Source organism: Balaenoptera acutorostrata, chromosome 1 (genome assembly GCF_949987535.1).
Source record: "Balaenoptera acutorostrata chromosome 1, mBalAcu1.1, whole genome shotgun sequence".
Classification (NCBI taxonomy): Eukaryota; Metazoa; Chordata; class Mammalia; order Artiodactyla; family Balaenopteridae; genus Balaenoptera; species Balaenoptera acutorostrata.
In genome coordinates, this window is record NC_080064.1 from 166,628,253 (window position 1) to 166,654,843 (window position 26,591).

At 35.4% G+C, this 26,591-nt stretch overlaps 1 protein-coding gene across 2 annotated transcripts in view; it reads right to left on the reverse strand.

The window, feature by feature from the left end:
* Positions 1–214: 214 nt before the first annotated feature.
* The window catches only part of LIN9 (lin-9 DREAM MuvB core complex component), a 112,212-nt gene continuing 85,835 nt past the window's right edge, over positions 215–26,591 (reverse strand). For both annotated transcript variants that reach the window (XM_057533356.1, XM_057533366.1), the window contains 4 exons: positions 9,297–9,422; positions 4,485–4,664; positions 4,216–4,313; positions 215–3,721 (listed from right to left, as the gene is read on the reverse strand). In XM_057533356.1, the coding sequence (XP_057389339.1) occupies positions 3,616–3,721; positions 4,216–4,313; positions 4,485–4,664; positions 9,297–9,422 (510 nt within the window). In that variant the 3' untranslated portion in view covers positions 215–3,615. The remainder of the gene's footprint in view (positions 3,722–4,215; positions 4,314–4,484; positions 4,665–9,296; positions 9,423–26,591) is intronic.

Below are 26,591 nucleotides of genomic sequence, written 5' to 3' on the forward strand. Positions count from 1 at the left end.
TTATAAAAAACCATTTACACTACTTTATTTCACTTAAACATTCGTGTGTCAGGATATTTTTATTTTATCGTAAATGATTACTTAAATCACTGGCATAAACATTCCTGAATTTTGAATCACTTTAATTATAAATACTAAATACAAAATTTAAAAAGCTAGAAAGACAATTTCAACACATTTTACATGAAAAACTTAAAACATTCGGTCTTTATTTTCTTTCCGTTCTTACTTTTCCTGGATATTCTCAAATAAAAATAAGCAAATGACTTAAAAAAAAAACAAACAAACTTGCAGTCCACTAAGGATCACATTTAAAGGAAACCTGGTAATTAGCTTATTAACTTTATCATTGCATTTACATTGTGTTATGTTCTGTTTTCCCCAGTGAAGAGTTTAGAAAATCTACAAATATTTAAATATTGCCACAATTTTTAATGTGGGATCCTCTAAGAACAGTGATCTGTACCCCTCTCAAACTCTCAGGACACCCTAACTGCTAAATGTATTTATTATAGGCACTATATGTTTAATCCTCACAACTGCCATATGAGGTAGGGACTATTATTGTTTTAAAGATTACGAATTTTAAGTAGTGGTTGACAAATCACATAGCTAATAAATGACGGCCAGGAATCAAATCTAAGACTAACTCAGTCCACCATTTATTCACCACCATATAATGCCTGCTATGTTAGCTTGGCCTTTTTAGTTAGGACTAATGATAACGTGACAGGTTTAAAGGCAACTCCTTAAGCAGAATTTGTACACCCAAGTGAGTACTGTCTCATCTTTCAAAGCAATCATCATGGAGGACCATACTTTTACTCCAGTGACACTAATGTTGCTTAGAGCTCTTTTGAAACTCTTATTTGTTCATTTGTTCCACAAATATTTGGTGTCTATAAAAGGTACTTTATCAGGGCCTGGAAATAAAATGGTAAGCAAAACCAGCAACAGTCCCTCCCCTCGTGGACCAAAGAGGCCAGTATGTAGACAAAAGAAGAAATATAAAATTGCAAATGTGACAAAGTGCTGGAAGGAGGGGTACATGAAGACCTGGAGATGATGTGTTGTGGTCAAAGAAAGCTTCCCTGAGAAAGTGATGCTGAAGGTAAGATCTGTAGGATGATCAGGAGTTACCAAGGTAAAAGGAGAGGGAACACAGAGGTCACTGAGTGCGCAAAGGCCCTGTGGAGTAAGGAGCAGGATGGAGAAACTGTAGGGGAGGCTAGGTCATGCCTGGCTGTGTAGGTCTTGTAAGAGAGTTCTGAAATTGTCCCGAGAGCCGTAAGACTTCAGATGGGGATAACATGACCAGTCCTGCGTTCTAAGAATATCGCTCTGGCTGCATCTGAGGAGAGCTGAGTGGATACTGGGAGATAAGTTAGGAAATGACTGCTGTGTTCCAGGCTAGTGATGATGGCAGCTGGGCTAAGAGTACTGGTGATAGTGTAGATGGAGAAAAGTGCATGAATTCAAGGGAAAAATTTTAATTGGCAAGATTTTTTGTAGATTCTCAATGGTAGCAAGTGAATCTGATTTTTGGAACTAACAGTAATTCAGAACCAAATCTACATAACACCTGATATGCTTGCTTGCTCGCTCAATCTGGCTTTGATAGTTTTCTTTAGAGCTCCAAAAATGTGTTAAGCAGTGGCAGTATCATTTAAATGAATGTACAGCTGACCCCAAGTGACTACTTTGAATTGTATAGATTCCTTCTTCCTTACACAAAAGTAAAATTCAAATATATTCTTAGGCACAGTTCTTGCCATCAACACATGATGGCACTGAAAGATACGGACAATGCTTAATTAAATATGTGCAAAACCAGGTATAATTTATTTTATTATTTTTTTAACATCTTTATTGGAGTATAATTGCTTTACAATGACGAGGTATAATTTAAGTGTGACAAGTTAGCCTTAAGAAATGTAAAAGAAAAAATGTAAAAAATGCTTACCTAAGTCTAGGCAGAATATATTAAAAAATAAACCCTTCTCTAGGTCTATAGTAAGCCAAGTAACTTACTTGCTTAGTGTTTTCCACAGTGATTACTCAGTGATGGGAAAAAAAACCCTAATGATATTTTAATTCAAAATGACTTGGTAATTAATCTGTACCGGTTTTCCTAAAAATATAATTTAGTGGAAATGATAATTTTTAAAAACTTTTTAAATAGAAGGAATACTTATCAACTTGTATTAATTAAATGAAAATGTAGATCATATTAATTTTCATAGATCAATTTATTTAGAATTACAAATATTAAGAATAAAAGATTTATGCATTTCTTAATTAACATAACAGTTTAGCTAAATATAAACTCTGCACTAAAGTTCTGCAGTGGCACAATACCAACAAAGAATATGGAAGCATTTTTAAACTATACAAAAATTTCAAATGGAAAATAATCTTGTTTCAATTTTATTATACATTAACATATAAAAAGTCTCATTTTATGAGACATCTAAAAGAATCAAAGCCACTTCTACAGCTATATCTTAAACTCCAAATCTGAAAACAATTTATCTTATTTTGACTTTATAATATTCTATATTAAAACAGAGAAAATTCCAAATACACACTTTTTACAAGATTAACATCTTAGGCAGGGTTTTCCTTAAAAAACCAAAAACCAAAAAAGCCCACAACCAAATACAAACCTTTTTCTCCATTTCCTAGCACTGGCTATTATATTTGTTTTCCTTATAAAATCTTTTTACTTTAAAAATTGTGTAACTGTTGGATTTTAACCAGTAATCTGGTTCAAAAGCTGTGCAAATAAACAAAAAATATGAAAATAGTGTGTTATCAGTCTTTTTTTTTTTTTTTAAATAAATCCCATAACAATAGCACATCTTCCCCTGAATTGATGGGAAGAGACATGCCAAATTCATTTGCTGAAATTAAGCATCTTGCAGTAATGTTTCTTTCCTGCTCCTTCATTTTCTTTCAACAGACAAACAACAAAGGTTTCTTTTATAAATTATGATAAATTAAAATATTTATTATTATAAAATGATCTATAGAACCATGTCACATTGCAAGTATATGTCATATATACTTGTAAAGTCCATATTTCCCACCTATATTCCAGTGGCTTCCTAAAAATGAGGACTTCCCATATCTCATGATGTTATCTTTTGAAGACTGAGGTGGTGATCAACTAAATGAACTGGAGTTGTAATTTTCTAGATGGAATTTCCACATTGCCATGCATAATGCACAAAAAGACCATGTTTCTTCACGTTCTCCACTGCAGTAGTTGTCTGCATGGGTTGGGTTGAATTCATGCACGTTAAAAAGATGGTCAACATATTCTTCCATGAAATTATATTATGTTCAGACATTTTCAGTTTAAAAGTACTTGCTAATAAACATATGTAACATAAGCAGTGCTACTGCAGCTGAATAATAAAAGAAAAATAAATATAATGCTGGTCAGCAATGCTGGTTTAAGAAGCAGTACAGTATATTAAAATGCCTTATTTGGAGATTTAAATTTCCCTTGTTTTCCAGCAGTTAGGTTTATTTGGTGTTGGAAGCCTATATAAAGGAAGAGAACTTCTCAAAAACAATGTCCTATGCAGTTGGAATAATTAAATCTTCTATTCAGTCTCTGTTGGTGTTATTTGCTGCAAAGGCATGTAAGTTTCCCATCTGGCTCAGGCCACTCTGAATATGTGCAACATGAATTTCTACATTATTCTGAAAGCAACTAAAGAAAGAAGAAACATGGTTAACTATATTATCTCACAAAATGAAGAAAAACAATTTTTAAAAAAGGCAGAGCTGAATTGCAGTTAGGAAATAGCTAAGATAATGACCCCAGGTAAGTAAGAAATCTTCCCTTTACATTAGCCATAATTCTACTTCAGTAGTAATTGAAAAAGTATATTTGAAAGAAGCAAAGAAGCCACGGGAGTACTGGAAAGAGAGGACAAATCTCTCTTTGGGGAAGACTTCTAAGTTGAAATCCATGCTAAATCCAAACCTAAATATTATATGTCTTCTGATTCCTTTATATAAAAAAATCCATCTGAAAATTCTACTCTGTCAATAGACTGGATATAACCGAAAAGCTCGTTTACAATTTATTTAAAGGATAAAAATCATATGAATACTTCATAAATATGCAAAAGCCTTAAAACTTATACTGGAAATCACTATGAATTTAATATAAAAATAATTAGAATACATCTAATGAATTACCTGATATTAGAAGCATCTATTGTACTCTTGATATCATTTAATGAATCTGTAAGTGATTTAAATTCAAAGGAATTCAGGTCTCCTCCTTCTGCCAGACACTAAAGGAAATAATATTTCAAAATTTAATTAAATTATAGTTCAGATACAGACCAACACTCTGCTCTAATATACAGTTTAATTTTTTAGCAACAAATTAGCATAGTTTGTTTAGGTGTCAAAATTAAGAAAATATTCTTAATATTTTCTCCAAAAAGTTCTCCGAAATTTACCTTAATTTGTAATAAAATAGCTGTAAGCCTGGAGATTAAGTCTGTCAGATTTTCATTTTCAACACAGGGCTGTCCTGTTGAGGAATTTGCATGCCGAACAATTTCCTGTGCTTCTTCCTCACACCTTCGTCTCATATCTGTCGGCTGATCTGCAGGCTGGAGCCCTTGGTCTGGAGCAAGCTGAACACAGATGATTAAAACATAAGATGTACATTCCTAAGGCCATGATAATTTCTGTGTGTTTGTGCCCTGTTTTCAGGTTAGGATTTTTATAAATCTAGCATTTATAACAAAAATGATGCTCACTCTTACCTTAGAAGTTTTTTCTCCTCTAACTGTATTTTTTTTCTGATTTGTTTTATATTTTTGGTAACTTTCAATTTTGAGACACTTTAAAACTTCTAAAAAAGAATAGAACAAAAAACTCTTGATAACCTTTTACCCAGATTCACTAACTGCTTATGGTTTACTGTTTGACTTAAACATTTGATCTTTCTCTGCCTGTATATAATTTTTTTTCTCTTAACTATTTGAGAATAAGTTGCAAACACTGTGCCTCTTTACCCCTGAATACTCCAGTTTGTATTTCCTAAGTCCAAGGATATTCTCTTACATAACCACAGTGCAGGGATCACAATCAGGAATCCAGCACTATTTATAATGCCATTTTCTAACAGTCTGTATTCAGATTTCATCAACTGTCCCAACACATAGCTAGTTTTCCCCCTGAAAACATTTGGTTGTCCTGTCTCTCTAGACTCCTTTACTCTGGAACAGTTCCTCGGTCTTTCATGACCTTGATATTTTTGAACAGCACCAGCCAATTATTTTGCATAATATCCCTCAATGTGGGTTTGTCTGTTTCCTTTTTTTTTTTTTTGTCTGTTTCCTTTTGATTAGACTAAGGTTACACACCTTTGGCAGGAACACCACAAAAGTGATGTTGAGTTCTTCTCAGTGCATTGTGATCAGGAGGCGTGTGATGTTTATCTGTCCCACTACTGCTGATGTTATCTTTGATCACCTCGGTTAAGGTAGCTGTGTGCCTCCTAATCATCCCAGAGAGCTTCCTTGATCATTCTCAGAGCAGCACACTGCTCCACCATGGGATGTGCGATAGGTTATTTAGCCAACTCCCTATGTATGGGCATTTAGGTTTTTTCTAATATTTTGCGATTATCAGTAACACTGCAGTGAACAACCTTGTCTTCTAATAACTTAAAAGTTTTTTTTAAATGGAAGTATACATAAACATATAAAAGGATACAAATCCTAAAGTGTATGGGTTAATGAATTTTCACAGATCAAACATGAGAAATCAGCATCGAGATTAAAATGGAACATTACCAGCCCCTCAGAGACCAATTGTCACCTTCCAGTATAATACTCCAAGGGTAACCACCATCCTGACTTCTAGTATCATATGTTGGCTTTTTCTGGCTTTTGACCTTTACATAAATGGAATCATGCATTATATAGTCTTTTGTGTCTGACTTTATCTGTTCAATATTTACATATGAACAAATATGTTCACATATTTGTGAGTTCATCCATGGTGTTGTGAGTAGTTGAGTTCATTCATCCATTTTTTTTTAATTTCTAAGATTTTTTTTGATGTGGACCATTTTTTTAAAGAAGTCTTTATTGAATCTGTTACAGTATTGCTTCTGTTTTATGTTTTGTTTTTTTGGCTGTAAGGCATGTGGGATCTTAGCTCCCTGACCAGGGATCAAACCTGCACCCCCTACACTGGAAGGCAAAGTCTTAACCACTGGACCGCCAGGGAAGTCCCAGAGTTCATTCATTCTTATTGCTGAGAATTCCATTGTATATTATATGACAGTTTACTGATTCATTCTAGTATTGATGGGTATTTGGGTAATTTCTAATTATTGGCTATAATGAACAGTGATGCTGTGTATGTTCTAGTGTATATTTTTGGTAAATACATGTTCACATATATTTGGTATATATTTAGAAGTAGACTTGCTTGTTCTTATTTTAAAATCAATATTGTACTTCCATAAGAGCTTTGTGAAAATTACATCATTTTACTCCATTAGGAAATGAGCCTATCACATATGGCCTTGCGTACATAATGAGATACAGAAAGACTGGTGAGCAATCCACTTCTGCCATGCTTTGTTATATGTTATCTTGGACTGCTTGGTTTGCACCTCTTGTGGATGGTTGCTAGTCCATGCGGAGAACTCTGTTTGCTAGCACAACACATATTGCTATGTAGATAAATGACAATTACCCGGAAAATACAAATGAATGATAATGGATGGCTAAAGGAATGAGCAAAATATACTCAGAGTTTAGTTACAGGTAATCACAGTTCATGTCCCTCAGTTCTATTCAAGTGGATTGATAACATCACCAATGGCAGATCTTTGGGACTTAACTATGAGGCTAGCGTCATAAAAAACTGTTTAAGAATCTCATATCACAAATAGAGATGGCTTTAAATAAACCCATGCACTTATGGTCAATTAATTTACAACAAAGAGGCAAGAATATACAATCGAGAAAAGGCAGTCTCTTCAATAAACGGTGCTGGGAAAAATGGACAGCTACATGTAAAGTAACGAAATTAGAACATTCTCTAACACCATATACAAAAATAAACTCAAAATGGATTAAAGACCTAAATGTAAGACCAGATACTATAAAACTCCTAGAGGAAAACATAGGCAGAACACTCTTTGACATAAATTGCAGCAATATTTTTTTGGATCCGGCTCCTAGAGTAATGGAAACAAAAGCAAAATAAACAAATGGGACCTAATTAAACTTAAAAGCTTTTGCACAGCAAAAGAAACTAAATAAAACAAAAAGACAACCTACTGAATGGGAGAAAATATTTGCAAACGATGCAACCAACAAGGGATTAATTTCTGAAATACACAAATAGCTTATATAGCTCAATATCAAAAAAATAAACTACCCAATAAAAACATGGGCAGAAGATCTAAAGAGACATTTCCCCAAAGATGACATTCAGATGGCCAACAGGAACATGAAAAGATGCTCCACATCTCTAATTATTAGAGAAATGCAAATCAAAACTACAATGAGGTATCACCTCACACTGGTCAGAATGGCCATCATCAAAAAGTCTATAAATAATAAATGCTGGAGAGGGTGTGGAGAAAGGGGTACCCTCACACACTGTTGGTGGGAATATAAATTGGTACAGCCAGTATGGAGAATGGTATGGAGGTTCCTTAGAAAACTAAAAATAGAGTTACCATTATGATCCAGCAATCCCACTCCTGGGCATATATCCAGAAAAGATGAAAACTCTAATTCAAAAAGATACATGCACCCCAATGTTCACAGCAGCACTATTTACAACAGCCAAGACATGGAAACAACCTAAATGTCCATCAACAGATGAATGGATAAAGAAGATGTGGTATAATATAAGAAAAAACCAAAACAGAACAAAACAAGAAGATGTGGTACATACATACAATGGAATATAACTCAGCCATAAAAAAGAATGCAATAATGCCATTTGCAGCAACATGGATGGACCTAGAGATAATCATAAGTGAAGTAAGTCAGACAGATAAAGACAAAGATCATATGATATCACTTAAACATGGAATCTAAAAAAATGATACCAAAAAAAGATTAAAAAATGATATAAATAAACTTATTTACAAAACAGAAATAGACTCACAGACACAGAAAAGGGGACATATAAAGGGTTACCAAAGGGTTTCCCAAGGGGCGGGGGAAGGATAAATTAGGAATTTGGGATTAATAGATATACACTACCATATATAAAACAGATAAACAGTAAGGACCTACTGTATAGCACAGGGAACTATATTCAATATCTTGTAATAACCTATAATGGAAAAGAATCTGAAAAAGTATATAATTATATATATAATATATATATAAAATTCAGAAACATATATATGTATATGTATCTGAATTACTTTGCTGTACACCTGAAACACTGTAAATCAACTATACGTGAAAAAAAAAAAAAAAGAGTGGCTTTACTGGAAATATACAGCCTCTAAGAAAGCAAATGCAGGAGCACACTAAACTCATCACAATCATTTAATTCTTACCTTTTAGTAAGAAACTCAAATTTTAGGTGAACCTGTTGAACCACCTTCATATATATAATTATATGTGCAGGATAATGATAACAATAATGATAATTCACAAATAACCCTATAATCTATGTGACTGAAGTTCAAGAATCTATAGTTCTAACGTAAAGTTTATTTTTTAAATTTTTATTTATTTTTTAAATTGTTTTGGCCATGCCGCATGGCTTGCGGGATCTTAGTTTCCTGACCAGGGACTGAACCTGGGCCCTCGGCAGTGAAAGCACGGAGTCTGAACCAGGGAATTCCCAAATATAAAGTTTAAAAAGGAACAAACAAAATTATATACACAGCATGATCATAACTTTGTGAGAAAAAGCATGTATGGTAAAAAAAAAAAAAAAAAAAATTAGGAGGAAGTAAAACCAAAATATAGTCTTTGGGGTAGTGGAATTAAAAGAAATTATTTTTCTGGATGTTTCTAAATTTTTGGAGAGCTATAATATAATCATTTGTAATTCAAACAAACAAAAAACCAACAGAATTGATAGCTCACTGTGTATAAAGCACTCTTCAATACTGATGCTGTAAGGAATAGAAATATATATAAAATATGGTTCTGCTAAAGGATGTTGGCTTAATTTGGATTTTCTGAAATGTGATGGTAACAGTATTAAGCTTCAGATAAGAGTGGAGGTCACAGTCCCCTCAAGGGAAATTCATACAAATTACCTACCTCATAGCAGTACTGTTGAACTTTATGCAAAACTTTGTTTAGGTCCTTGTTCAGTTGTTCAAGCTCTAGAACAATCGTTGCATATCTCCGCTGAAATTCAATGCCAATGGGCATGGAATATGATTTCTGAGAAGAAAAAGAAAAAGTCAGATTTTGATAAATTTTTTTTTTAACAATGTGATTTCAATTTCTAACAGGACATTGGACTTACTCAAAATAGACTAAAGGTTATTAAAACAGTCTGTACTCAATGTTATTCTTCTTAAATGTGATAATGGTACTATTGCTGTTTAGGAGATTGTTCTTAGGAGTGTCATGATGTCTGTCATTTACTTTTTTTTTTTTTTTAATATTTGTTTATTTATTTTTGGCTGCGTTGGGTCTTCGTAGCTGCGCGCGGGCTTTCTCTAGTTGCAGCGAGCGGGGGTTACTCTTCGTTGTGGTGCGTGGGCTTCTCATTGCAGTGGCTTCTCTTGTTGCGGAGCATGGGCTCCAGGCACGCAGGCTTCAGTAATTGTGGCACGCGGGCTCAGTAGTTGTGGCTCACAGGCTCTAGAGCACAGGCTCAGTAGTTGTGGCACATGGGCTTAGTTGCTCCGCGGCATGTGAGATCTGCCCGGACCAGGGATCAAACCCGTGTCCCCTGCATTGGCAGGCGGATTCTTAACCACTGCACCACCAGGGAAGTCCCTGTCATTTACTTTTTAAAAAACAGAGATCGTGTGTGTTTATGTGTGTGTGTGTGTGTGTGTATATATATATATATATATATATATATATATATATATGTGTATGTGTATATATATATATATATATATATATATATATATAGAGAGAGAGAGAGAGAGAGAGAGAGTGTGTGTGTGTGCGTGAGAGAGATTAAATGAAGCAAATGAAGCAAAATTGTTGAATCTATATATATGTTTCTTATATAAATCTTTTAACATTTTTATAACTATCATTTTTAAAAATAAAAAGTTGGTAAAAAATTATATATATTCATTTGAAGTGTTCTAGTTACTAAAACTCAATTGATTCTCCATCTGGAATCAATTCAATATAGCACAATGGATAAGAGCATGGGTGCTAGAATCAGATTATATGTTCAAATCCCAACTCCATTATGTACTAGCTGCGTGACCTTAAGCAAGTTCCTTAATTTCTCTGTGCCTCTGTTTCCTCATCTGCAAAATGGGGATAAAAGAACATCTACTTAATGAGATTATGGTAAAGATTAAATGAAATAATATATGCCAGTATATTGCCTTCCACATAGAAAATATTCAGTAAATATTAACTGTTATCATCACTGCTATCATTTCATATTTGCTTCCTACCAGTAAGTGATTTGATTCCATTTCCTTTCCTCTCTTCATAACACCTCCAATAAACTACACTACCTATTCTGCTCCAGCTACAAATGCTGCAATGAGACGTCTTCAGTCAAGCCAAGTTTAACCACACTTCTTTTTTCAGAGGATTTCTGAGAAAGCAGATCATCATGTACCAGGGAAACAAGTACAGTTAAGAAGGGAAAAGTATACCTAGACTGATAGGGATAAACTACTTACAGTAGCACTAAATCACAGTATTATAATTGTTTAAGTTAACAGAAACCTTAGAGATCATCTTGTTCAGCCTTGTCATTTTACAGATGAGAAAACTGAAGCCCAGGAAAGTTAAATGCTTTGCTTAACAGCATGCACTATTAATGAGGCACCAGGCACTGTTCTAAGTGTTTAACAGAATCTCACTGAATCCTTACAACCATCCCATGAAAAGGGTACTATAATTATTCCCATTTTACATATGGAGGAATCTGAGGCCCATGTACCACAGCCAATAAGTGGTAAGCACACTGGATCTGAAGCTAGACTGCATCAGTCAGAATTCCTCCGCCACTGGGTCTGATGCAGTGAAAGAGAAGGAAGGGAAAGAATGTCACAAGGAGATTAGGGAAGGGATAAGTCATTTTACAAATTAATTATTTTTTATTTTGTAATTATTTTTTAAACTGAGGTATAATTGACATACAACATTCTATTAGTTTCATGTGTACAACATAATGATTCTATATTTGTATATATTGCAAAATGATCACTACAATAAGTCAGTTAGCATCTGTCACCATATACAGTTACAGAATTTTTTTCTTGTGATGAGAACTTTTAAGATTTACTCTCTTAGCAACTTTCAAATGTGCAGTACAGTATTATTAATAGTTTGGTCTGCAGCTTTCCAGTCACTTTCTCAAGGCAGTTTATACACATATATGTATAGCTTTTTATAAAAATGAGATCCTACTATAAATATTATTCCACAATTTGTCCAATTAATGTGTCTTAGAGAGCTTTCCATGTTGATATAGACAGATCTAGCTTGTTGCTTTTAAGAACTACATAGTGTGGGACTTCCCTGGTGGTGCAGTGGTTAAGAATCCGCCTGCCAATGCACGGGACACGGGTTCGAGCCCTGGTCCGGGAAGATCCCACATGCCATGGAGCAACTAAGCCCGTGTGCCACAACTACTGAGCCTGTGCTCTAGAGCCCGTGAGCCACAACTACTGAACCTGCATGCCACAACTACTGCAGCCCACCCGCCTAGAGCCTGTGCTCCACAACAAAGAGAAGCCACCTCAATGAGAAGTCTGCACACAGCAACAAAGAGTAGCCTCTGTTCGCTGCAACTAGAGAAAGCCCGTGCACAGCAACAAAGACCCAATGCAGCCAAAAAATAAATAAATAAATTTATTTAAAAAAAAGAACTACATAGTGCTCCAGAAGAATGGCTGTCGCATGATTTATTTGACCACTCCTGTTTAGATGGACATATTGTTTCCATCTTTTTTTTTTTTTGCTATTACAAACAATGCTGCAATAAACATTCTTGTATGCACACCTTTGTGCATATGCACATGAATGTTCATTTGCAATAGCTAAAAACAGTAAACAATCCAAATGTCCATTGACAGGTGAATGGATAAACAAATTGTGGTACAGCCATACAATGAGATACTACTTAGCAATAAAAAGGAACAATATTGTGCGAACTTTGAAACGTGCAACCAAGAGGGTGAATCAAAACTCATTATACTGACTGAAAAGAGCCAGGCAAAAAAAGAGTACATACTGTATGATTCCATTTATATAAAATTCTAGAAAACACAAATGAATTTATAATGATAGAAATTAGATCAGTAGTTGCTGGGGCCTGAAGTACAGGGAGGGATGGATTACAAAGGGCTTGGGGAAAATTGGGGGGGAAAGGAGAAGATAGAAATATTTGTTATCTAGCTTGTGGTGATGGTTTCATGAACGCATATTTCTATGTATACACACACAAATATATCTCATCAAATTGTACATTTTAAACAGGTATAGTTTATTGTACATCAATGATACCTCAACAAAATGATAATGGGAAAAAGCCACCCAGATCAAACAACAGAACATTGCTAGCACCCCAGAAGCCCTCCATGTGTCACCTTACAATCAATTCTCTTTCATCTCTCTCCAAAGTAACCATTATCCTGACATCAAACATTATAGTTCAGTTTTTGAACTTTGTATAAAATACAATCATACAATATATGCGGTCTTTTGTTACTGGCTTCTTTGGGTTAACATTAAGTTTGTGATTCATCCACACTGTTGTGTATATCTGTAGTTAGTTCATTCATTGCTGTATATTATACCTTTGTAGAAATATGATATATTCACCCATTCTACTGTTCTATTTGTTGTTGGCCATTTGGCCTGCTTCTAGGTTTTGGCCAATGTGAATAGTGCAGCTATGACATTTTGTACTTTGTTCAATTTTAGTAGATAGATCTAAATAGTTTTCCAAGGTGATGGAATAAGAAAGTTCTGGCTGCTTCATATCTTCACCAATCTTTAATACTGTAGTCTTTGAATATTAGCCACTTTAGAGGGTGTGAGTGGTATCTCACTGTGGTATTAATCTGCATTTCTCTGATTACTACTGAGGTTACTACTTTTCAAAAAATTTTTTGCTAATTTGAATATCCTCTTTTTAAAAATATATGTTCAATTTTCTTTCCTGTCTTCTATTGGGCTGCATATATTTTTCTTATTGACTTAGAGATCTTTATATATTCTGGATACAAGCTTTTTATCAATTATATGTGCTGTAAATATTTTCTTCCATTTTGTGGCTTGCCTTTTCTTGTAGTTGTATCTTTTGATGAACAAAGGTTCTTAATTTTAATGTAGTTCAATTTATCAATCTTTTCTTTTATGGTTATTGCTTTCTATATTCTATTTATTTCATTACAAAATTCTTATCCCAAGGTCTTAAAAATATTCTCCTATATTATCTCTAGAAGCTTTATAGTTTTGCCTTTCACATTTAGATCTAAAATGCCAGTCGTCTGGCTATGTTATGAGATTTACCCCCCTCCCCATACTGATATCCAACTGATCCAGCACCGTTATTTCAAAGGCCTTTCTTTCCTCACTGTTCTGCAGAACCACCTTTGTCATAGATCAAGTGTCCGTACACGTGCAAGTCTATTACTGGGCTCTCTATTCTGTTCCATGGTCTTTTTGTCCATGTTGTGCCAGTAGCACACAGTCTTCAATAACTCTAGTTGTGTAATAAGTCTTGATATCCAAGAGTAAGTCATCCTACCTTATTGCAGTTCCACATAAATTCTAGAATCAGCTTGTCAATTTGAACGCACTTATACATACACATACATACACACACACACACACACACACACCCACCCAGGTGGGATTTTGATTGAGATTACATTCTATCTATGAATAAATTTGGTGGAAATTGACCCCTTTACAAAAGATAGTGTCTGAAATCATAAATATGAATATCTCTCTTTTTATTTAGGTCTTCTTTAATTTCTCTCAACATTTAATAGTTTTCTATATAGAAGTTTAATATATCTTATGTTATATTTATATCAAGGTATGTAGTTTTAAATGGTATTTTTGAAATTTCATTTTATAACTGCTTATTGCTGATATATAGAAACACAACTGCTTAAAAAAACTGACCTTGAATCTAGCAACTTTGCTAAACTCACTTATTAATTCTAATAATTTATCTGCAGATTCTTTTACATTTTCTAGGTACACAATCACATCATCTGTGGATAAAATGGTTTTATTTCTTCCTTTCCAATCTATAGATCTTACTTCATTTTCTTGCTATGTTACACTGGCTAGGCCCTCCTGTGTACTACTGGATAAAAACTGCAATAGTAGGCCTCCTTATCTCATTCCCAATCTTAAAGAGAAAGTTTTTAACACTCACTAATAAGTATGATATTGGGACTTCCCTGGTGGTGCAGTAGTTAAGAATCTGCCTGCCAATGCAGGGGACATGGGTGCGAGCCCTGGTCCGGGAAGATCCCACATGCCTCAAAGCAACTAAGTCCATGCACCACAACTTCTGAGCCTGTGCTCTAGAGCCCGTGAGCCATAACTACTGAAGCTCGCGTGCCTAGAGCCCGTGCTCCGCAACAAGAGAAGCCACCACAACGAGAAGCCTGCACACCACAACGAAGAGTAGCCCCCGCTCGCCGCAACTAGAGAAAGCCTGTGAGCAGCAACAAAGACCCAACACAGCCAAAAAAACAAACAAACAAAAACCCTGTACCTGAATGTTCATAGTCACCTTATTCATAATAGCCAGTGTGGAAGCAATCCAAATGTCCCTCAATGATGAATAAATAAATAAAATGTGGTATATCCATACAATGGAATATTATTTGGCAATAAAAAGAAGTACTGGGAATTCCCTGGTCATCCAGTGGTTAGGACTCCATGCTTCCACTGTCAGGAGCCAGGTTTGATCCCTGGTCAGAGAACTAAGATCCCACCCACAAGCTGCACAGCCAATAAAAAAAAAATTAAAAAAAAAAAGTACTGATACATGTTATAACATGGATGAGCCTTCAAAACATTATGCTATGTGAAAGAATACAGTCACAAATGATCACATTTACATTAAATGTCCAGAATAGGGGGACAGAAATTAGATTAGTGATTGCCTAGGTTTGGGGTCGGGGATGGTTAGAGGTGAAATGAGGAAAAAATACAGGGTTTCTTTTTGGGATAATGAAAATGTTTTAAAATTATGATGATGCCTGCACAGCCTGTGAACTGAACTGTAAACTAAACACCACGGAACTGTCCACTTACTGTAAATGGGTGAATTGTATGGTATGTGAATAATACCTCAATAAGGCTGTTACTTTAAAAACCTGCCCTTTTAAATAAGTTACTATAATTAAGCATGGTTTCCTATCAATCCCTCCTATATAATCAACTAATGTGCTTTAGGTCAGGGGTCTCCAACCCCCAGGCCATGGACTGGTATTGGTCCGTGGCCTGTTAGGAACCAGGCCACACAGCAGGAGGTGAGTGGCGGGCAAGCGAGCCAAGCTTCATCTGTATTTACAGCCGCTCCCTATTGCTCGCGTTACTGCCTGAGCGCTGCCTCCTGTCAGATCAGTGACAGTGTTAGATTCTCCTAGGAGCACAAACCCTACTGTGAACTGTGCATGTGAGGGATCTAGGTTGCACGCTCCTTATGAGAATCTAATGCCTGATGATCTGAGGTGGAGCTGAGGCAGTGATGCTAGCGCTGGGGAGCGGCTGCAAATACAGATTATCATTAGCAGAGAGGTTTGCTTGCACAGAGACCATAATAAATCAGTTGCTTGCAGACTCATATCAAAACCCTATCAGTGAGTGGCAAGTGAAATCGAGCTCAGGGCTCCCACTGATTCTGCATTATGGTGAGTTGTATAATTATTTCATTATCTATTACAATGTAATAATAATAGAAAAAGCGCACAATAAATGTACTGCGCTTGAATCATCCTGAGACCACCCCCCACCCCCCACCCCTGGTCCAGGGAAAAACTGTCTTCCACAAAACCAGTCCCTGGTGCCAAAAAGGTTGGGGATCGCTGCTTTAGGTTGTCACATACAGGTTGAGTGTGGCACACAAAATGGACTTTTTTTTTTTTTTCTTGGATGTATTCTACTTTCAGGACTGGTTAGCTAGTAAGGAGATTTCTTCAGAGATTCATAATCTCAAAAATAAAAGAGGACTAACAAACATGATATGACAATTCTGACAACATATTCAGGGCAAGAAAAGACCAACTTTCATAGTGGTGGATGGAGAGAGGGAAGGAGTACAGAGAACATAGTATTCAGAGTTTTCCAAAGCCACTAATACATGGTTTTAAAAATGGTTAAGACAGAACTCTCAGGGATAAATCCCCTTTTCCACTCTTGAATTATTATTAATGTCCATGTATGACAAGTCAAATTTCCAAAGTGGAAAAGCAATTATTAGAGACTGACTGAGACTGCTAGTTCAGTATCTAATAGTGTTGAGGCAATTCAAATCTATTTTAATAAATTCCACTTGCACTATTAATTTCTATGTGGATGCTTTGTATATGTATTTTAAAAATATTTTAATAATTAAAAATAGAAAAGGCGAGATTAACCAAGATGGCGGAGTAGAAGGACGTGCTCTCACTCCCTCTTGCGAGAGCACCAGAATCACAACTGGCTGCTGGACAATCATTGACAGGAAGACCCTGGACTTCACCAAGGAGGACACCCCACATCCAAGGACAGAGGAGAAGCCACAGTGAGATGGTAGGAGGGGCGCAATCAGAGTAAAATCAAATCCCATAACTGCTGGGTGGGTGACTCACAGACTGGCGAACACTTATACCACAGAAGTCCACCCACTGGAGTGAAGGTTCTGAGCCCCACCTCAGGCTTCCCAACCTGGGGGTCCGGCAAAGGGAGGAGGAATTCCTAGAGAATCAGACTTTGAAGTCTAGTGGGAATTGATTGCAGGACTGTGACAGGACTGGGGGAAACAGAGACCCCACTCTTGGAGGGCACACACAAAGTAATGTGTGCATCGGGACCCAGGGGAAGGAGCAGTGACCCTGGGGGAGACTGAACCAGACGTACCTGCTGGTGTTGGGGGGTCTCCTGCAGAGGCGAGTGGTGGCTCTGTTTCACCGTGGGGATAAGGACACTGGCAGCAGAGGTCCTGGGAAGTTCTCCTTGGCGTGAGCCCTCCCAGAGTCTGCCATTAACCCCACCAAAGAGCTCGGGTAGGCTCCAGTGTTGGGTTGCCTCAGGCAAAACAACCAATAGGGAGGGAACCCAGCCCCACCCATCAACAGTCAAGTGGATTAAGGTTTTACTGGGCTCTGATCGCCACAGCAACAGGGAGGGAACCCAGCCCCACCCATCAACAGTCAAGTGGATTAAGGTTTTACTGAGCTCTGACACAGCAACAGTCAGCTCTACCCACCACCAGAGCCTCCCATCAAGCCTCTTAGATAGCCTCAACCACCAGAGGGCAGACAACAGAAGCAAGAAAAACTACAATCCTGCAGCCTGTGGACCAAAAACCACAGTTACAGAAAGACAGAGAAGATGAAAAGGCAGAGGGCTATGTACCAGATGAAGGAACAAGAAAAAACCCCAGAAAAACAACTAAATGAAGTGGAGATAGGCAACCTTCCAGAAAAAGAATTCAGAATAATGATAGTGAAGATGATCCAGGACCTCGGAATAAGAATGGAGGCAAAGATTGAGAAGATGCAAGAAATGATTAACAAAGACCTAGAAGAATTAAAGAACAAACAAACAGAGATGACCAATACAATAACTGAAATGAAAACTACACTAGAAGGAATCAATAGCAGAATAACTGAGGCAGAAGAACGGATAAGTGACCTGGAAGACAGAATGGTGGAATTCACTGCTGCGGAACAGACTAAAGAAAAAAGAATAAAAAGAAATGAAGACAGCCTAAGAGACCTCTGGGACAACGTTAAACGCAACAACATTCGCATTATAGGGGTCCCAGAAGGAGAAGAGAGAGAGAAAGGACCAGAGAAAATATTTGAAGAGATTATAATCGAAAACTTCCCTAACATGGGAAAGGAAATAGCCACCCAAGTCCAGGAAGCGCAGAGAGTCCCATACAGAATAAACCCAAGGAGAAACACGCCGAGACACATAGTAATCAAAGTGGCAAAAATTAAAGACAAAGAAAAATTACTGAAAGCAGCAAGGGAAAAACGACAAATAACATACAAGGGAACCCCCATAAGGTTAACAGCTGATTTCTCAGCAGAAACTCTGCAAGCCAGAAGGGAGTGGCATGAAATACTTAAAGTGATGAAAGGGAAGAACCTACAACCAAGATTACTCTACCCAGCAAGGATCTCATTTAGATTTGATGGAGAAATCAAAAGCTTTACAGACAAGCAAAAGCTAAGAGAATTCAGCACCACCAAACCAGCTCTACAACAAATGCTAAAGGAACTTCTCTAAGTGGGAAACACAAGAGAAGAAAAGGACCTACAAAAACAAACCCAAAACAATTAAGAAAATGGTCATAGGAACATACATATCGATAATTACCTTAAACGTGAATGGATTAAATGCCCCAACCAAAAGACATAGACTGGCTGAATGGATACAAAAACAAGACCCATATATATGCTGTCTACAAGAGACCCACTTCAGACCTAGGGACACATACAGACTGAAAGTGAGGGGATGGAAAAAGATATTCCATGCAAATGGAAATCAAAAGAAAGCTGGAGTAGCTATACTCATATCAGATAAAATAGACTTTAAAATAAAGAATGTTACAAGAGACAAGGAAGGACACTACATAATGATCCAGGGATCAATCCAAGAAGAAGATATAACAATTATAAATATATATGCACCCAACATAGGAGCACCTCAATACATAAGGCAACTGCTAACAGCTATAAAAGAGGAAATCGACAGTAACACAATAATAGTGGGGGACTTTAACACCTCACTTACACCAATGGACAGATCATCCAAAATGAAAATAAATAAGGAAACAGAAGCTTTAAATGACACAATAGACCAGATAGATTTAATTGATATATATAGGACATTCCATCCAAAAACGGCAGATTACACGTTCTTCTCAAGTGCACACGGAACATTCTCCAGGATAGATCACATCTTGGGTCACAAATCAAGCCTCAGTAAATTTAAGAAAATTGAAATCATATCAAGCATCTTTTCTGACCACAACGCTATGAGATTAGAAATGAATTACAGGGAAAAAAACGTAAAAAAGACAAACACATGGAGGCTAAACAATACGTTACTAAATAACCAAGAGATCACTGAAGAAATCAAACAGGAAATAAAAAAATACCTAGAGACAAATGACAATGAAAACACGACGACCCAAAACCTATGGGATGCAGCAAAAGCGGTTCTAAGAGGGAAGTTTATAGCTATACAAGCCTACCTAAAGAAACAAGAAAAATCTCAAGTAAACAATCTAACTTTACACCTAAAGAAACTAGAGAAAGAAGAACAAACAAAACCCAAAGTTAGCAGAAGGAAAGAAATCATAAAGATCAGAGCAGAAATAAATGAAATAGAAACAAAGAAAACAATAGCAAAGATCAATAAAACTAAAAGTTGGTTCTTTGAGAAGATAAACAAAATTGATAAGCCATTAGCCAGACTCATCAAGAAAAAGAGGGAGAGGACTCAAATCAATAAAATCAGAAATGAAAAAGGAGAAGTTACAACAGACACCGCAGAAATACAAAACATCCTAAGAGACTACTACAAGCAACTCTATGCCAATAAAATGGACAACCTGGAAGAAATGGACAAATTCTTAGAAAGGTATAACCTTCCAAGACTGAATCAGGAAGAAACAGAAAATATCAACAGACCAATCACAAGTAATGAAATTGAAACTGTGATTAAAAATCTTCCAACAAACAAAAGTCCAGGACCAGATGGCTTCACAGGTGAATTCTATCAAACATTTAGAGAAGAGCTAACACCCATCCTTCTCAAACTCTTCCAAAAAATTGCAGAGGAAGGAACACTCCCAAACTCATTCTATGAGGCCACCATCACCCTGATACCAAAACCAGACAAAGACACTACAAAAAAAGAAAATTACAGACCAATATCACTGATGAATATAGATGCAAAAATCCTCAACAAAATACTAGCAAACAGAATCCAACAACACATTAAAAGGATCATACACCACGATCAAGTGGGATTTATCCCAGGGATGCAAGGATTCTTCAATATACGCAAATCAATCAATGTGATACACCATATTAACAAATTGAAGAAGAAAAACCATATGATCATCTCAATAGATGCAGAAAAAGCTTTTGACAAAATTCAACACCCATTTCTGATAAAAACTCTCCAGAAAGTGGGCATAGAGGGAACCTACCTCAACATAATAAAGGCCATATATGACAAACCCACAGCAAACATCATTCTCAATGGTGAAAAACTGAAAGCATTTCCTCTAAGATCAGGAACGAGACAAGGATGTCCACTCTCACCACTATTATTCAACATAGTTCTGGAAGTCCTAGCCACGGCAATCAGAGAAGAAAAAGAAATAAAAGGAATACAAATTGGAAAAGAAGAAGTAAAACTGTCACTGTTTGCGGATGACATGATACTATACATAGAGAATCCTAAAACTGCCACCAGAAAACTGCTAGAGCTAATTAATGAATATGGTAAAGTTGCAGGTTACAAAATTAATGCACAGAAATCTCTTGCATTCCTATACACTAATGATGAAAAATCTGAAAGAGAAATTATGGAAACACTCCCATTTACCATTGCAACAAAAAGAATAAAATACCTAGGAATAAACCTACCTAAGGAGACAAAAGACCTGTATGCAGAAAACTATAAGACACTGATGAAAGAAATTAAAGATGATACCAACAGATGGAGAGATATACCATGTTCTTGGATTGGAAGAATCAACATTGTGAAAATGAGTATACTACCCAAAGCAATCTACAGATTCAATGCAATCCCTATCAAATTACCAATGGCATTTTTTACGGAGCTAGAACAAATCATCTTAAAATTTGTATGGAGACACAAAAGACCCCGAATAGCCAAAGCAGTCTTGAGGCAAAAAAATGGAGCTGGAGGAATCAGACTCCCTGACTTCAGACTATACTACAAAGCTACAGTAATCAAGACAATATGGTACTGGCACAAAAACAGAAACATAGATCAATGGAACAAGATAGAAAGCCCAGAGATTAACCCACGCACCTATGGTCAACTAATCTATGACAAAGGAGGCAAAGATATACAATGGAGAAAAGACAGTCTCTTCAATAAGTGGTGCTGGGAAAACTGGACAGCTACTTGTAAAAGAATGAAATTAGAATACTCCCTAACACCATACACAAAAATAAACTCAAAATGGATTAGAGACCTAAATATAAGACTGGACACTATAAAACTCTTAGAGGAAAACATAGGAAGAACACTCTTTGACATAAATCACAGCAAGATCTTTTTCGATCCACCTCCTAGAGTAATGGAAATAAAAACAAAAATAAACAAGTGGGACCTAATGAAACTTCAAAGCTTTTGCACAGCAAAGGAAACCATAAACAAGACGAAAAGACAACCCTCAGAATGGGAGAAAATATTTGCAAATGAATCAACGGACAAAGGATTAATCTCCAAAATATATAAACAGCTCATTCAGCTCAATATCAAAGAAACAAACACCCCAATCCAAAAATGGGCAGAAGACCTAAATAGACATTTCTCCAAAGAAGACATACAGACGGCCACGAAGCACATGAAAAGATGCTCAACATCACTAATTATTAGAGAAATGCAAATCAAAACTACAATGAGGTATCACCTCACTCCTGTCAGAATGGGCATCATCAGAAAATCTACAAACAACAAATGCTGGAGAGGGTGTGGAGAAAAGGGAACCCTCTTGCACTGTTGGTGGGAATGTAAATTGATACAGCCACTATGGAGAACAATATGGAGGTGCCTTAAAAAACTAAAAATAGAATTACCATATGACCCAGCAATCCCACTACTGGGCATATACCCAGAGAAAACCGTAATTCAAAAAGACACGTGCACCCGAATGTTCATTGCAGCACTATTTACAATAGCCAGGTCATGGAAGCAACCTAAATGCCCATCAACAGACGAATGGATAAAGAAGTTGTGGTACATATATACGATGGAATATTATTCAGCCATAAAAAGGAACGAAATTGAGTCATTTGTTGAGAAGTGGATGGATCTAGAGACTGTCATACAGAGTGAAGTAAGTCAGAAAGAGAAAAACAAATATCGTATGTTAATGCATGTATGTGGAACGTAGAAAAATGGTACAGATGAGCCAGTTTGCAGGGCAGAAGTTGAGACACAGATGTAGAGAATGGACATATGGACACCAAGGGGGGAAAACTGCGATGAGGTGGGGATGGTGATGTGCTGAATTGGGCGATTGGGATTGACATGTATACACTGATGTGTATAAAACTGATGCCTAATAAGAACCTGCAGTATAAAAAAACAAACAAAACAACTAATACTAAACTTTCATTGGGTTATTTGTATGGAAATATGTTAATATAAATGTTTCAGACATTACATGAAATTTCTAAAAATCTTATATTTGTATTTGTATGGAAATATGTATGGAAATATGTTAATATAAATGTTTCAGACATTACATGAAATTTCTAAAAATCTTATATTTGTATTTGTATGGAAATATGTACGGAAATATGTTAATATAAATGTTTCAGACATTACATGAAATTTCTAAAAATCTTATATTTGTATTTGTATGGAAATATGTATGGAAATATGTTAATATAAATGTTTCAGACATTACATGAAATTTCTAAAAATCTTATATTTGTATTTGTATGGAAATATGTATGGAAATATGTTAATATAAATGTTTCAGACATTACATGAAATTTCTAAAAATCTTATATTTGTATTTGTATGGAAATATGTATGGAAATATGTTAATATAAATGTTTCAGACATTACAGGAAACGTCTAAAAATCTTATATGTTCTGGTATAATGTTATAAGTAATAATCCTAGTTATTACTTTAAAATGTATATCTCAGAAATAACTAATTTTCTTGTCAACTGCATTATTATGAACTTTCATCAAATCTTTAACCATGGTCATTTTTAAGTCTTTTGTCATTTACAGACAGTTCTGGGTGTACTCTGATGATTTTGCAAATATGTTCCTATAAAAGAGTTTCATCTTCAAGAAATTCATGGAAAAGACTCTGACAAGTACAGGTTTCTGGTAACTGACTGTACTGCTGAACTGAATGAATAAGCATTTTCAGAACTCTAATGAAAAACCGATGAACTCATAAAAGTGCTAACAAAAGATCAAGATGAAAAAAAAGAAATTAATTACATGGGACTGAGTGAACTGATGAGGATGAGTATAATTTTTGTGACTTTCTGTCTGAATTAAAAAAAAAAAATCCCACAAGGACTCAGAGGAAAAGAATATACAAATCAATTTTCACTGCAAAGTAAAGGAGCTGTTACAGTGGAGGATTACTGGACTGAATGTCAATATTATGACATAGTATAAGTGTGTTTCATGTTTGGTAATTGCAATCATTGTTGCTTTCGTTGTGGTCATCCATGTACAATGCTTGGTGTCAGTCTATCTATCTCTTGTAAAAATAAAATACAGTGTGTGTGTGTGGAAAAAAAAAAAAAAAAAAAAAAAAAAAAAAAAATAGAAAAGGCATATTGAAGTCAATAAACTTAGACAAACTTTCACTGACTTTAACATACTACATAATCTGGACAAGAAAAGGTAGTTCAAAGCTTTAACTCTGAATGAACTTGATAAAAACTTCTCAGGTGTATGGCTGAGAAATTTGTCCTTGTATCATAAAAGTGACTAAAGTATTTTAAAATAATTTTCCTCCCTTTGCTTTACAAATTGAAAGTTTGAACATCTAATTTCATATTTTGACAACTCTGGCTGTAGTTTGCTTTTGCTGAGTAAAGTATTAGATAAACAATTAAGTTTTCCAAAATTAAAGGAGACTTTATCAGACCAATGTTCCATTTTTAAAATAAATTCCATCAGAAAATATACTGGACAAAGTAGTATGTCCAGTTCTTTGAGATGAAAAATAGTGAACTACTCAGGTCATTTTGGTAAAAATAGAATAGAAATTAGCTATCAGCTTCAAAATTAAGTTAAATTAATTAAATAAAATTAAATATTTGTTAGGGCAGAGGCTGGGTAGGGATAGGGTAGATAAAATTACTCCTAGTCAGTGCTAAAATCACTTGGGATTAATGTAAATGTTAAATTAGTTCAATGTCACTAACCTGATGTGTCACAGAAAATTAGGAAAAAATGTATACCAAGAAAATCTGTAATCCATAAATCTGAAAGAATTGCTACACTTCTGAAGGTTTTTTAAAATAATAGTTCTGGATAAATTAAAAATAAAATCTCCTTACAATACCTGGGAGTCTTCCTTCTGCAAAGAAGGAATTAAACTAATTGAATAATCTGTATTTGTCCCTGAAATACTCTGCAAAATTCCAACTCACAAGTAATATACAAAACAGAATAAATAATAGGTATGTTAAGATTAAAGGATATAACTTGATTTTTACTACCTCTACAAGGCTGTACATATATTACATCAACATAATAGCAATGGCATAGTCTCTGAAGGTACTTTCCACATTTTATTTACTTTTTAAAACTAATCTCAAATCACATACCATACACCTATTTCCTTTTTGATGATTCCACTTAAACTTAGGGTATGGTTTGTTAAACAAAACTTATGAACAAAATAATTATCATGTTTATTGCATGTTATACAAAGGAGCTACTGTGAATAGAAATCCATGCTTCTCCACCATTTGTTTTTAATGAATACAGGTATCAAACAATCCTGAACATACTTCTGATACTACTAGCAGTTAGCAACTCTTCAAAAATCAACACAATTAGCAACAGCATTCATTTTACCTGCTACCTTAAACAATTTAAATTTCAACTCTTTTGCCAAGTAAGCATGTGATTTACGCTTTTTCTTCTTTTGGAAACAGTTTTATTCTAAAGCATTCTGATATGTCTTCCCTTGATCTTATCCTGTAAACCTGAATTCCAGGTTTATGTTTAAATGACAGTGCCTTGATATGAGAAAAAAAATAGAGTGGTACATTTTCCTCCTGTTGTCTGAAAACATAATGAGTGTACATGTTTTAAATATTTTATTAGCAATGAATGACCATATCATGTTTACCAGTTGGAACAGTTTTATTAAATGTTTGAGTGTTTTGCACTGTAATAACGAAGATAGTAAGCTGGAGATCCTCTAAAATCAATTGTTGTCTGTGTGTTCTATAGATGCCTGTGGAAGTTTCATATTTTCTTTGGACATCATTAGACTTCCTAGTTCTTGAAGTAATGTTTTAATGCTATATGAATTATGACATTTTGCTTAACACTGGTATGTTCTGTGAATCCACCATCCCACTGGAAATATTCTATCCATATTAAATTTTCTTGTAAATCTAACTAATGGAGGAGTTTCTGGATATCTAGGTCATTCTAGCTTCCAGGCTTTATATTCTGTTTTCATAATTTGTCTGTGGAGACCATCATCATCTTCGGTGGCTCTAGACTTCAGTTATTTATTTCTAATTGTTAAACTCTCCTTGCATTCCTGGAATAAATCTATTGGCTGTGATGATGTACCTTTTTAAACATACTAACAAATTCCCATTTGTTAATATTTTGTTTAGGATTCTGTCACCTACATTCATGAATGAGATTGGCTAGTAGTTATTCTCTTTTGTCATATCTTTGTTAGGTTTTGATATCAAATTATTCAAGCATTACAAAATGAATTGGAAAATGCTCCTTGTTTTTTTCCTATTCTCTAGAAAAAGTTTCTGAAAGTTGACGGTGATGGTAAACACTTGGTTGAATTCACTGGTATGGAAGAATGCATCTGGGGTTGTAGGTTCTTTGTGGTCAAGTTTTAAATTACAGATTCATTTATAAGGTAGTGATAGGCTTATTCAGACTTTCTATTTCTTATTATATCAATGTCAGCAAGTTGTATTTTTCTAGGAATTTGTCTCCATCTCAGTTTTCAAACATATTTACAGGTAGCTGTTTATAATATGTATTAGTCTGCTCAGGCTGCCATAATAGAACACCATGGACTGGGTGGCTTAAGTAACAGAAATAAATTTTTTTGTGTTCTGAAGGCTGTAAGTTCAAGATCAAGGTGCTGGCAGGGATGGTTTCTGATGAGAACTTTCTTCCTGGCTTGTAGATGGCTATTTTCTCCTTGTGTCCTCAGATGGCCTTCCTTCTGTGCACACAAGAGAAAT